We start from the raw sequence: 15,081 nt of genomic DNA on the forward strand, positions 1-15,081 counted from the left end.
CAGTATACACTTCCTCACTACAACAACTAGGGGTAGAGAGGTACAGAGTGGGGTCTGAGGGTTAAAGGTCAAGGCAATGCTGTGGTTTAGTTAACATGCCATGCACATGCACTCCCCCTCAGGAGACGCAGGGAAAAACTCCAGGCCCACTTGAAAGAGAGTCGCAGCCTGAAGGACTACAGCGCCAATGCCTCTGCCCTGGAGTCCAAACCCGGCCTGAGGCCTAACACGGGCCTGCAGCTGCAGAATGTGAGTATACTGGGTGGATTGTCCCCTTCCTCTGCATCCTTCACTCTAAAGACATGTATCTAGGGTGACTGATCATGCTGTTGGCTTACATCTCATAACCATTCCACTGTTCCAAAGACATGGACGTCGATTATGGCAGCCTCCCACACCTCTCTGATTCAGAGGGGTTGTGTTAAATGCGGAAGACACATTTCAGTTGAGTGCATTCAGGTATCCCCCTTTCCCTTTCCTTTCCCATTTATGCATAATGTCTTTGTCATGCAGAGCTGTTGGAGATATGTTGTTCGCTCATGGGTGCAGTAGCAATCAGTCTACATTGGAGATTGGCATGATAAACAACTGCCTGTCCTATGCCACCCCCATCCACCCGAACCTAACTGTTCAGAGTTAACGCTGTTAGCACAGAAGTCTTTGAGAGAACACTGCTCAGTCATTTGGGACCCCGGGCTGGTTATTGTTGTATTCATCATATGCTCAATAGCCTCTGACGACAGATCTATCTCAGACACTGCCTATCTGAGCTGTTTGCACGGCAAACAGAGCGTTCATTTGAATGTCAGTCAAAGTTAGTGCCAGAGAGGGATAGGGATGTGAGGGTAACACACACCACTGCAGCTAGTTATGAAGTCATTGTTTTAATGTGATACGAGTCATTGCACCAATGTAGCCAGCACACATTAGAGTCCTGCATTGGGTCGGATACCCACGGTTCCTCGCGGGTGAGCAGCAATAGAATCAGCTGCCGGGTAGAATGAAAACATTCTTTCCACCCGTGGGTCGGCTCGCGGTTCAGAACAATTACATTGTAAGTTGGAAACAATTTAAATCCAGATAATACACTTCTAAATAACCCAGGAGCTTGTTGGTTTGCATTGTGTTGTGAATTCCATTCTGTGAGCGGCGAGGCAGACATAAGGCTGTCAGAACACACACGCATTGAGAGTGTGAGGAGCCCGGAACTGTTCCTTATTTGTGTGGTGCTAAAATGTTCTAATTTGTCCACGCGCAGAGCTTATGTTCCCACTCCCCACGTGAGAATACAACACATTGCCAAGTTTACTTTCTCTGGATAGCCTAGCTCAGGCAAAAATGGCTAACGTTGGTTGAGCAGCCCAGGTGACAGACCCCGGTCAATAGTGGTAAAGTTCCTGAGGTTCCAGAACAAGGTGGCTATTCTGGAGAGAGCCAAGAACCTGAGAGGAACCAACACTTCCTCAACGAGGACTTCTCTGAAGCTGTGCGCCAGAGGCAAAAATAACTGATCCCAGTCATGAAGGCTGCCAGAGAGCGTGGGGACATTGCTTTCATCCGCTACAACAGGCTCATTGTCCACCCACCCACCCAAAAGCCTGGAAGGGGTGAGAGACTAGCTCCAGCCCTGCATCACACACACACACACACACACACACACACACACACACACACACACGCACACGCACACACACACTTACTTTTCTTGATTTATTCAATATTATTATCTCTGGTAAGCTACTCAGAAAATGGTTAAAGATATCAATATGGGCTATATGAAGAGTTTATTTCCAAAACACTATATCCACTAATTTTTCACATTTGTGTTTTTTCATCAGAAATGATTGCTTATGGTCATAGTGGTGTTGTGGGTACTGCAGCACCCCCTGAATAATACAAACATTATAATATTGATTTATTTATTTCCACAAAAGGTTGTACACTGGGCCTGCTAGTCAAGACAACCATCTGCAGCACGGACAAAACAATTAAAATGCGCCCCCACCCACAAAACATCTTCCCATAGCTATGCTTATGGGTATCTTCATGTGTGAGTAAAATATTACTGTTTTCAGAAATTATATTAATAGATTTTAGATTAGTTTTTTAGCAAAACACTATACAGTATATCCATTGCTTAGCTGGAATGGAATGTTTGTGTACTGTATATTTGACTGTGATATGTTGTTGTCTCACCTAGCTATCTTAAGATGAATGCACTTACTGTAAGTCGCTCTGGATAAGATCATCTGCTAAATGACTAAAATGTCAAATGTAAACATTTTACATACAGATCTCATATTGTTGTATTGATTTTTTTAATGATTTTTTATATTGATATGACAAATGCATCATTTGTACATCATTTGTACATACATTTTTTTATGTTTTTAATTACCGATCCTTGACTTCGGCGATGTCATTTACAAAATAGCCTCCAACACTCTACTCAGCAAACTGGATGCAGTCTATCACAGTGCCATCCGTTTTGTCACCAAAGCCCCATATACTACCCACCACTGCGACCTGTATGCTGTCGTTGGCTGGTCCTTGCTACATATTCGTTTATAAGTCTTTGCTAGGTAAAGCTCCACCTTATCTCAGCTCACTGGTCACCAAAGCAACACCCACCCGTAGCACATGCTCCAGCAGGTATATTTCACTGGTCTTCCCCAAAGCCAACACCTCATTTGGCCGCCTTTCCTTCCAGTTCTCTGCTGCCAATAACTGGAACGAATTGCAAAAATCACTGAAGTTGGAGACTTATATCTCCCTCACTAACTTCAAGCGTCACCTGTCAGAGCAGCTTACAAATCGCTGCAGCTGTACACAGCCCATCTGTAAATAGTCCATCCAACCAACTACCTACCTCATCCCCATATTTGTTTTTGTTTTCTTCTCTTTTGCACACCAGTATTTCTGCTTGCACATCCTCATCTACACATATATCACTCCAGCGTAAATTGCTAAATTGTAATTACTTCGCCACTATTGGCCTATTTATTGCCTTACCTCCTTACTTCATTTGCACACACTGTATCACATTTTTATATTGTGTTATTGACTGTACGTTTGTTTATCCCATGTGTAACTCTGTGTTGTTATTTTTGTCGCACTGCTTTGCTTTATTTTGGCCAGGTCGCAGTTGTAAGTGAGAAGTTGTTCTCAACTGAACTACCTGGTTAAATAAAGGTGAACTAAAAAATAAAAATACACTGCTCAAAAAAATAAAGGGAACACTTAAACAACACAATGTAACTCCAAGTCAATCACACTTCTGTGAAATCAAACTGTCCACTTAGGAAGCAACACTGATTGACAATACATTTCACATGCTGTTGTGCAAATGGAATAGACAACAGGTGGAAATTATAGGCAATTAACAAGATACCCCCAATAAAGGAGTGGTTCTGCAGGTGGTGACCACAGACCACTTCTCAGTTCCTATGCTTCCTGGCTGATGTTTTGGTCACTTTTGAATGCTGGCGGTGCTTTCACTCTAGTGGTAGCATGAGACGGAGTCTACAACCCACACAAGTGGCTCAGGTAGTGCAGCTCATCCAGGATGGCACATCAATGCGAGCTGTGGCAAGAAGGTTTGCTGTGTCTGTCAGCGTAGTGTCCAGAGCATGGAGGCACTACCAGGAGACAGGCCAGTACATCAGGAGACGTGGAGGAGGCCATAGGAGGGCAACAACCCAGCAGCAGGACCGCTACCTCCGCCTTTGTGCAAGGAGGAGCAGGAGGAGCACTGCCAGAACCCTGCAAAATGACCTCCAGCAGGCCACAAATGTGCATGTGTCTGCTCAAACGGTCAGAAACAGACTCCATGAGGGTGGTATGAGGGCCCGACGTCCACAGGTGGGGGTTGTGCTTACAGCCCAACACCGTGCAGGACGTTTGGCATTTGCCAGAGAACACCAAGATTGGCAAATTCGCTACTGGCGCCCTGTGCTCTTCACAGATGAAAGCAGGTTCACACTGAGCACATGCGACAGACGTGACAGAGTCTGGAGACGCCGTGGAGAACGTTCTGCTGCCTGCAACATCCTCCAGCATGACCGGTTTGGCGGTGGGTCAGTCATGGTGTGGGGTGGCATTTCTTTGCTCGCCAGAGGTAGCCTGACTGCCATTAGGTACCGAGATGAGATCCTCAGACCCCTTGTGAGACCATATGCTGGTGCGGTTGGCCCTGGGTTCCTCCTAATGCAAGACAATGCTAGACCTCATGTGGCTGGAGTGTGTCAGCAGTTCCTGCAAGAGGAAGGCATTGATGCTATGGACTGGCCCGCCCGTTCCCCAGACCTGAATCCAATTGAGCACATCTGGGACATCATGTCTCGCTCCATCCACCAATGCCACGTTGCACCACAGACTGTCCAGGAGTTGGCGGATGCTTTAGTCCAGGTCTGGGAGGAGATCCCTCAGGAGACCATCCGCCACCTCATCAGGAGCATGCCCAGGCGTTGTAGGGAGGTCATACAGGCACGTGGAGGCCACACACACTACTGAGCCTCATTTTGACTTGTTTTAAGGACATTACATCAAAGTTGGATCAGCCTGCAGTGTGGTTTTCCACTTTAATTTTGAGTGTGACTCCAAATCCAGACCTCCATGGGTTGATAAATTGGATTCCCATTGATTATTTTTGTGTGATTTTGTTGTCAGCACATTCAACTATGTAAAGAAAGAAGTAATTAATGAGATTATTTCATTCATTCAGATCTAGGATGTGTTATTTTAGTGTTCCCTTTATTTTTTTGAGCAGTGTACATTTGACTGTGTAAAACATAGCAATACTACTTATTTATCTGAGAGGGAGGCAGATATATAACATTTAGCAAAAAAAAACATGATTATTTGTCTCTCTGAAATGAAACCATCACGTGAAAGATTTTAAACATGTCTGTCATTGAACAAACGCATGCAATGATCACATAGTGGGGGGAAAAACACACCAATCTCTCTCAAAATTTCTTTAATCAATAAAAGCCAATTCAGCAACATTTCTGAAAATGGATATATAGCATTTTGGAATGAAATTCTTCATACGTAGGCTTAGAAATAAGCTTAATGAAATCAATAACTTGTGTACATCAGATAACGTTCATATATTGACCATCTCTGAGACTCACTTAGATAATTCCTTTGATGATACAGTAGTAGCAATACAGGGATATAACATATATAAATGAGACAGGAATACCTATGGGGGAGGTGTTGCTATATACTGTTTATTCTGAGCCATATTCTTGTAAAGCTTAGAGAGGATCTTATGTCAAATGTTGTTGACGTGCTGTGGTTGTAGGTTCACCTGCCTCATCTCAAGCCTATTATTGTGAGTGTTGCAATAGGCCACCAAGTGCTAACAGTCAATATCTGGATAATATGTTTGAAATGCTTAATAGTCTATGTGATGTTAACAGAGAGGTCTATTTTCTGGGTGACCTGAATATAGACTGGTTTTCATCAAGCTGTCCTCTCAAGAGAAAGCTTCTCACTGTAACCAGTGCCTGTAATCTGGTTCAGGTTATTAATCAACCGACCAGGATGTTTACAAACACTACAGGAACCATGTCATCGATGTGTATTGATCACATTTTTACTAATACTGCAGTACTTTGTTCTAAAGTTGTATTCACACCCATTGGCTGTAGTGACCATAATATATAGTGGCTAAATCCAGAAAAGGCAAAGTTACAAATCCTGGCCTAAAATAGTGTATAAGAGATCATACAAAACATTTCATAATGATTCCTATGTTGAAGAATATTTGTTTGTCTGATGTGTAATGAGGAGCATGCAGACACTGCACTTGATGCATTTATGACATTGTTTCTTCCAGTTAATGAAAGGCATTAAGAAACTGACTGTTAGAAATGTTAAGGCTCCATGGATTGATGAGGCATTGGAAAACTGTATGGTTGAGAGGGATTAAGCAAAAGGAGTGGCTAATACATCTGGCTGCACATCTGACTGGCTGATTTACTGCAAATTGAGAAATTAAGGGACCAATCTGAACAAAAAGAAGAAGAAACTGTATTATGGAACTAAAATAAATAATATAAAGTATGATTGAAAAAAAGCTTTGGAATACTTTAAATGAAATTATGAGCAGAAAGACTAATTCAACTCCATATTTCATTGAATCAGAAGGCTCATTCATAAAAAAAAAACTGTTGATATTTCCAATTATTTTAATGACTATTTCATTGGCAAAGTGGACAAATTTAGAAATTAAATTCCAACAATAATCTGTGAGCCATGATAATCATGAATAAAATGCCTAATAATGAAAGAAAAGCATTGCGATTTTGAATTATGTAAAGTAAGTGTGGGAAGGGTGGGGAAATGATTGTTGTTCATCAATAATGAGAAACCGCCTCATATTGACAACTTAGATGGAAAGCTACTGAGGATGGTAGCAGACTATATTGCCACTCCTATTTGTCATATCTTTAATCTGAGCCTGGAGAAAAGTGATTGTCCTCAGACCTGGAGGGAAGCTAAAGTTATTCCGCTACCCAAGAATGGTAAAGTGCCCTTTACTTGTTCTAACTGCCGACCAATCAGCTTACTGACGGCTCTTAGGAAACTTTTGGAGAAAATGGTGTTTGACCGGATACAATGCTATTTCTCTGTGAATAAACTAACAACATACAATACTTTCAGCATGCTTATCTAGAGAAGGGCACTCAACATGTACTGCACTGACACAAATGATTGATGATTGGCTGAAAGAAATTGATAAGAAGATTGTGGGAGCTGTACTGTTAGATTTCAGTGCAGCCTTTGATATTATTGACCATAATCTGTTATTGACAAAACATATGTGTTACGGCTTTACGTCCTCTGCCACATCATGGCTATGTATCCAATAGAACATAGGGTGTTATTTAATGGAAGCTTCTCTATTGTAAAACATGTCAAGTGTAGAGACTAAACTTCTTGGTGTCACTTTTGACTGCAAATTGTTTTATTTATTTTTAAAGCAACTTACAACACTTTATAGCATAATGCCTCACCCCTATCTGATCTAATGAACTCTTAGGCACATGTATATGTACTGATGTGTGCGTAATTGTCAGCAATGTGTGTAACTGTCAGTAGGACCTTTTTTCTGTTGTTCAATTTGTGAAGTTCAAAATCAAATCAAATTAAATCAAATTGTATTTGTCACATGCGCCGAATACAACAGGTGTAGACCTTACAGTGAAATGCTTACTTACAGGCCCCTAACCAACAGTGCAGTTTAAAAAAATATGAATAAGAATAAGAAATAAAAGGAACAAGTAGTTAAACAGCAACAGTAAAATAACAATAGCGAGACGATATACAGGAGGTACCAGTACAGAGTCAATGTTGGGAGGCACCGAAGTTCAGTCCTTGACCTGTTCTTGTCTATTGATGTTCTGTATTATGTCATGTTTTGTGTTTTGTGTGGACCACAGGAAGAGTAGCTGCTGCTTAGGGATCTGAGTAAAATACTAACCGGGAAGTAAAAATAAAGGTTATGATAAGGGAATAGTCTACACTACCATTGTCAAAAAGGTGCTCCGTGAGTGAAATCCCCAGTTTGGAAGGACAACAACGTGGTAGGTGGTTACACAGCCTGCAAGCACGGAAGTCTATTTGTTTTTGATAATGCAGTTAATTATCAGTTAATTATTACATTAATTCAGACTTTCGTTCATTAGACCATACGCAGGCCATGTAAAGTGTAAACCGGTGCAGCTGGAAAAAGTTTGAGTAGTCTATTAATAAATGTAGCCTAGTTTTTGCAGCCTATATTCAATTCTGGAAATAGTTTATTTAAGTTTTAATTGAAAGGTATTATTTTTTATGTCGGCTATAGGCTTTCATTAGGTAAGAAGGCTAATTAAAAGGCAATTTTTCTCAAAGTGATTTCAGTGACGCATCACATCTTGAAAATATTGTTCTTAATTAATGGCATAGTTTCCTTTTATCAACATTTTGAATAGACTTGCAGAAAAATGTATTCATACAATTAATATTTTTGGCTACCAAGTGGCGCAGCGGACAAAGGCACTCCATCTCAGTGCAAGAGGCGTCACTGCAGTCCCTGGTTCGAATCCAGGCTGCATCACATCTGGCCATGATTGGGAGCCCCATAGGGCGGCGCACAATTGGCCCAGCGTCGTCTGGGGTTTGGCTGGGGTAGATCCGTCATTGTAACTAAGAATTTGTTCTAAACTGACTTGCCTAGTTAAATAAAGGTAAAATAAATAAATTAAAAAGATATATCTCTATATCTATATATATACACTGCTCAAAAAAATAAAGGGAACACTTAAACAACACAATGTAACTCCAAGTCAATCACACTTCTGTGAAATCAAACTGTCCACTTAGGAAGCAACACTGATTGACAATAAATTTCACATGCTGTTGTGCAAATGGAATAGACAACAGGTGGAAATTATAGGCAATTAGCAAGACACCCCCAATAAAGGAGTGGTTCTGCAGGTGGTAACCACAGACCACTTCTCAGTTCCTATGCTTCCTGGCTGATGTTTTGGTCACTTTTGAATGCTGGCGGTGCTTTCACTCTAGTGGAAGCATGAGACGGAGTCTACAACACACACAAGTGGCTCAGGTAGTGCAGCTCATCCAGGATGGCACAACAATGAGAGCTGTGGCAAGAAGGTTTGCTGTGTCTGTCAGCGTAGTGTCCAGAGCATGGAGGCGCTACCAGGAGACAGGCCAGTACATCAGGAGACGTGGAGGAGGCCGTAGGAGGGCAACAACCCAGCAGCAGGACCGCTACCTCCGCCTTTTTACAAGGAGGAGCAGGAGGAGCACTGCCAGAGCCCTGCAAAATGACCTCCAGCAGGCCACAAATGTGCATGTGTCTGCTCAAACGGTCAGAAACAGACTCCATGAGGGTGGTATGAGGGCCCGACGTCCACAGGTGGGGGTTGTGCTTACAGCCCAACACCGTGCAGGACGTTTGGCATTTGCCAGAGAACACCAAGATTAGCAAATTCGCCACTGGCGCCCTGTGCTCTTCACAGATGAAAGCAGGTTCACACTGAGCACATGTGACAGACGTGACAGTCTGGAGACGCTGTGGAGAACGTTCTGCTGCCTGCAACATCCTCCAGCATGACCGGTTTGGCGGTGGGTCAGTCATGTTGTGGGGTGGCATTTCTTTGGGGGGCCACACAGCCCTCCATGTGCTCGCCAGAGGTAGCCTGACTGCCATTAGGTACCGAGGTGAGATCCTCAGACCCCTTGTGAGACCATATGCTGGTGCGGTTGGCCCTGGGTTCCTCCTAATGCAAGACAATGCTAGACCTCATGTGGCTGGAGTGTGTCAGCAGTTCCTGCAAGAGGAAGGCATTGATGCTATGGACTGGCCCGCCCGTTCCCCAGACCTGAATCCAATTGAGCACATCTGGGACATCATGTCTCGCTCCATCCACCAACGCCATGTTGCACCACAGACTGTCCAGGAGTTCCTCTTGCGGATGCTTTAGTCCAGGTCTGGGAGGAGATCCCTCAGGAGACCATCCACCACCTCATCAGGAGCATGCCCAGGCGTTGTAGGGAGGTCATACAGGCACTTGGAGGCCACATACACTACTGAGCCTCATTTTGACTTGTTTTAAGGACATTACATCAAAGTTGGATCAGCCTGTAGTGTGGTTTTCCACTTTAATTTTGAGTGTGACTCCAAATCCAGACCTCCATGGGTTGATAAATTGGATTTCCAATGATTATTTTTGTGTGATTTTGTTGTCAGCACATTCAACTATGTAAAGAAAAAAGTATTTAATAAGATTATTTCATTCATTCAGATCTAGGATGTGTTATTTTAGTGTTCCCTTTATTTTTTTGAGCAGTATATATATATATATATATATATATATATATATATATATATATATATATTTACACAGGTAAGGGGAATAGTAATAATAGACTAATAATAATAATTAAAAATCAAGTGTACTACTCTGCAGTCATAAAAACAATGAAATACATTTCTGTAATATGACATGTAGCGTTTCGGCTCTCGGAACAGTTCCAAGCGATGGGTCTGTCCTGATGTCGAGGGTGGGGCTCGGAATTGATGTGGCGTGGGTGTGGCTCCAGAAAAATCTGACCCTTGCAGGACTGTAGTACACATATGAAGTACTGTATCTTGTTACAGAATCCTGGTATTACTATGTTGATTTTGGATTAAACTCGATACTATTGTCATTTGTTTTTAAGGTCCAATGCAGACATTTTTATCTACATATCCATATGAAGTACCTTACTGTGATTGTTTTCCATTAAAATTGTAAAAAAGACACAAGAATAGCTTATTATCAAAGAGCAATTTCTCAAGCAATAATTTTGCTAGGACTGTCTGGGATTGGTCTGACTGGGGAGGGGAAAACTGAAAGCTTGCTTTTATTGGAAGAGAGGTTTGGAACTCTCTTTCTTATTGGTCTATTAACTAATTTACCACCTGGTGATGTCACAAGACAGGCCAAAACTCCATCCCACCAAAGCAGGCTGAAATTTCAGTCGGTCTTTTCAAACAGCTCCTACACTAAAAGGGCATTACCATAATTTCACAATTTTGCAGTATTATTCCAACCTCAGTGTGGAAATGTATATATACACAAAACACAGGGAAATCACATTTTTGACGGCACTGGGCCTTTAATAACAGAATATGGCTGTCCTGTTGTCAATGCATCTTTCTAGACTGTTTTATTTCCTCTGGAGTCTATTGGGAACTTATGCTAATGCATGCTATTTGTTTCTTTTGTGCCTACCCACACATATATTGATATAGATTTTTATCTGCAAGCTATCGGTTACCAGGATTTCACAACATGGCTGCCTGGGGGGGGGGGGGGGGGGGGGGGGGGGGTGGAGTCAGTGATAGTATCACACACACACACACACACACACACACACACACACACCTCTACTCCCTTCAACCCCCTACTCATTGTCAAATGATACAATTGCTCTAGCATCTCGCAGTCTGTTTTTAAATCAATTGTGACCAAGGCTGCCCTTTTCTTCCTATCTGCAGCAGCACTCTGTGGAGGTGCTATGCTTCATGATGGCTCACCCCTCGCTTCATGATGGCTCTTCCCTCGCTTTGTGATGGCTCATCCCTCGCTTCATGATGGCTCACCCCTCAGGATACAGCATTCTGCTAGGGGAAGAAAATAAATGGTCCTGACGACATCTTCGCACAATACAAGTCCTAAATGCTGATTCTGCTCTGGGTGGTGTGCAGATGAAACCCGCAGGCGGATGGCGGCCCTATCTCTTCTAGATTAAAACATCCATAACACTAACACGCTCCCCGCTGTGCCATAACAGCCACAGCCGCGGTATCAACACGCAGGCCTCGTCACATATATTACGTGTTGCATAACCCCTCTCTTATTGAGATGAATACCTGGGTTGATTTCATGAAGCAGTGTTGAGGTATTTGGCTCTGTGCAAAACCTTTGATTGGTTCTTAAAAGAAGCAAAGCTACTGGACTGACTGCAGCACACATCTGCTACCTATTTTATCCATTGGATCAGTTCTAGAGAAAAGCATATTGGTATTGGGTGAGCAGTCTTGTGTATAGACTGTCCTAATTTTGGTCTGAAGTCCAAAGGATTAACAGTATATTTGTTGTGAGCATCCTGTACTGTATTTGTGGGTTTTCAGTCAGGATGCATAACAAATTAACTTTAACTTTATGACCCTAGACTTTGTTTCAGTTACATCACACATATAGACATTATTCAATTCTGCGTCATCAGGAGTAAGTTAGTAATGCCATCCATCCAGCGTTAATTGATCCTTCTCCTGTGTGATTTATTTACGGCACATTCCGTACCCCTGTGCAACAGCTAACTTTACATATTTTTTTCACATCTGGGAATAATGAATGTTCTCTGCCAGGCTAAATATTAATTAGCGATTTTCTTAACATCTACATGGTGGAGTGTGTCAAAACGTTTCAGCCCGCAAGCACCTGATGACAGAGCAGAATACAGGAAGCTGAGGGATGAGTGACAGAGCGACAGAGTGGCAGCTTAAAAAGAGGTGCAGTGTTGTTGTGGATGGCTGGTGGAAGTCTGGAAGTCCTGTTTTGGTGGATTACTGGGGGAGGTGAAGCGTGTCTGCTGCCATGTCTGGCTCTCTTTTAAAAGCTTTAAAACCATGAGTTTCTCTTTTTTTCCGAAGCAGACATTCTGCAACTCTTCCTTGTGTAGTTTTAATACCCCGAAGCTCTTTCTATTTTGCTGTCTTGTACTTGAAATAAGAAATATCATAGTCCCATTGTGTGAGAGCGTGTCACATTTTCTCATGCATCCTCATTTCTTTTCTCCCTATCTAGTCTCTAGATTTCGGACAGTAATTGAAATTATATAACACTTTATTAGCATCAACTTGAAAATAAATATTGCATAAAGTGAACAACAAAACATTCATTTGACATGATTAATCCAAAATCACATTTGAATTATAGTAACTTTTTCAATCTGGCTGCATGAATTTAATGTTGAGTATTTGAAAGCCATACCTCCTTGTTAATGCTATGATGAATGTATCAGCATTGATTAGTTACCAGTTAGAAGTCAAGGATCCATTTGAGTCCAAGGTCCAAGGATACAAAAGTAAGATCAGCTCAGGACGAGGAAGAGACAGCAAGAGTCTAGCTAATAAGCTCGCTATCCTGCTTCACTTAGTCAGGACTGATGCTGTTTCCCTATCAAAAGGACAAAGTCAGCCCTGGCAGCAGTGGACAGGAAGAGGGTAGACAGGGAGAGGGTGTCACGGTTGTCGTAGGAAGGAGTGGACCAAAGTGCAGCGTGTGTGTCGTTCCACATTTTATTTACACTGTGAAACTATGCAATACATATAAATAAACGGAATAACAAAAACAACAAACCGTGACGCAGAGTTAACATACACGTACTCAAAAACAATCTCCCACAAACTCAGGTGGAAAAAAACCCTACTTAAGTATGATCTCCAATTAGAGACAACGAGGACCAGCTGCCTCTAATTGGAGATCATCCCAAACAAAACCCAACATAGAAATACAAAACTAGAACCTGACAACATAGAAAAACGAAACTAGAAAACCCCCCTGTCACGCCCTGACCTACTCTACCATAGAACATAACAGTGTCGTGTCTTTGGCTATGCCGGATTAAGGGATATGACATGCTAACTTATAAAATTATTTCTCTGTAATTAATATTACCTGATTAAGCTAATCATGTAAATGTAATTAACTAGAAAGTCGGGGCACCACAGAAGAACGTTTATAGAGCTGTTATCTTCCGAATAAACTCTTAAAATACTTAGTAATATTTTACATCGATAGCAGTCAATATTAACCCTTATCTTATTTTCAGTCTCATAATGAAAGTTGTAAATTCTTGGTTATCTTCACGAACCCTGGCTAACAAGTTGAATCAGCAATACAAAATTGGGTTTAATTATTTATTTACTAGATACCTAACTAATCACACAGAATTACAAATACACAGAATACAATGATGTCATACAGAATTCACCCCTGGTGGACGGAACCTGGTTACACAAAGAAAGGGGGTTGGGCTTGAATGAAAGGGCGGGAAGACTTAGGAACAAAGAAACAGCAGCTATGCTATCGTAAATACATTATCTTATGCATTCTAAATTACCGCCCATTTGGAAAAGGAAAATGCATTAAATATTTACTCTGAGCTGCGCTTCGGTAGATTGGTCGTAGATGCTGGCCGGGTTGGCCAACAGATCTTCCTGTAGTGGAAGAATGTCTCAGGTGGTAAATTGAATACGTGGTGGTATCTTCGTCTGGTTGTTAGACTGGATCCGTCGTCCGTCCTTTCCTAGCCCACGTTAGCAGCGGCTAACTCAACGGCTAGGAAGTATCACTTCTGTAGTGAATAAGCTCAAAGTTCATACCAGTTCATACCATAGCTCCCGCCGTGGTTGGCTTAGTTCTGTCCTTGATATGTGTCTGTCCTTCTAACGTAGAGGCTGCAGACCTCCCGTACTGGAACACACTGGTTATCTTTTCGTCAAAGGCTTATATAGTGGAGAGGGGGGAGGAGGTGTTTCATCGTTTATAACCCCATGTCTCTTCACAGGGTTGGGCCACTGATCGGGCAGGGCACTTTCCTTATGAAAACCCAATTCTCTCATTTGGAAGCTAAAATTACATTTAATCTCCTAACAAACAATTTCAATATCAAACATTTCAATTGCATAACAATTCCATGTGACTCTGATAACTAGAGGGTGTATACTTTCTCAGGTACAGTTTATGTCGTCCTGTCATCAATCATAATGTCTCAGATAACAATGAACTGACATACATACTCATTACGTTATCAAGCATATTTCCAACTGGTTTTATTATCAAAAGATGGTTCCTTTCCCCATTTGTTTGATGTTCCCAGACTCTCTATATTTAACAGGACAGCAGTCCTTCAGTAGGGTCAGTAAGAGAGGGGAAGGGAGAAAGGTATTTATGGGGGGGGGTCATAAACCTTACCCACAGGCCAACGTCATGACAACAGCTTTCTAAGGTCAGGACGTGACAGAGGGCACAGTATTAGGCACCATAGATGGACAGAAAGGGGGTAGACAGGAAGAGGGCACAGTATTAGGCACCATGGGTGGACAGGAAGAGGGTACTGTAGACAGGAAGAGGGCACAGTATTAGGAACCATAGATGTAATGTAAAAAGAATGAGAAAGCCATAGAAGATCTGCAGGAAATTCTTGAAGGTCACTTTCTTGCTGTTCACAAACTGTTTTGAAAGGGTCCTTGAAGTCAAGAAACGTCAAGTGCTCTCTTTAATAGTGACTTTAGTAGACCTACATGTTACATGTTGGTCATGCCAATGTGCACACTGGAGATTTAAAAAAAACCTAGAGTCTAAGCCCTGTCTAAACCGGGTGTGGGGGTTCTACTAAGCTAACGTATGGAATTGTTTTAAGAAGGTCATACCAAGGATCATTTAGTTATTTGATTTGGAATTTGAAACATTGAATTTGGGCTTACTGCTATTAGCCCATACAAACGCATTG

The 15,081-nt window shown here is 42.0% G+C and overlaps 1 protein-coding gene across 2 annotated transcripts in view; it reads left to right on the top strand.

The window, feature by feature from the left end:
- Nucleotides 1-15,081, top strand: part of LOC115193657 (pro-neuregulin-3, membrane-bound isoform-like) — a 400,612-nt gene that overhangs the window by 360,717 nt on the left and 24,814 nt on the right. For both annotated transcript variants that reach the window (XM_029752521.1, XM_029752522.1), the window contains exon 6: nucleotides 123-249. In XM_029752521.1, coding sequence (XP_029608381.1) covers nucleotides 123-249 — 127 coding nt within the window. The remainder of the gene's footprint in view (nucleotides 1-122; nucleotides 250-15,081) is intronic.

This window comes from Salmo trutta, chromosome 5, assembly GCF_901001165.1.
Source record: "Salmo trutta chromosome 5, fSalTru1.1, whole genome shotgun sequence".
NCBI lineage: Eukaryota > Metazoa > Chordata > Actinopteri > Salmoniformes > Salmonidae > Salmo > Salmo trutta.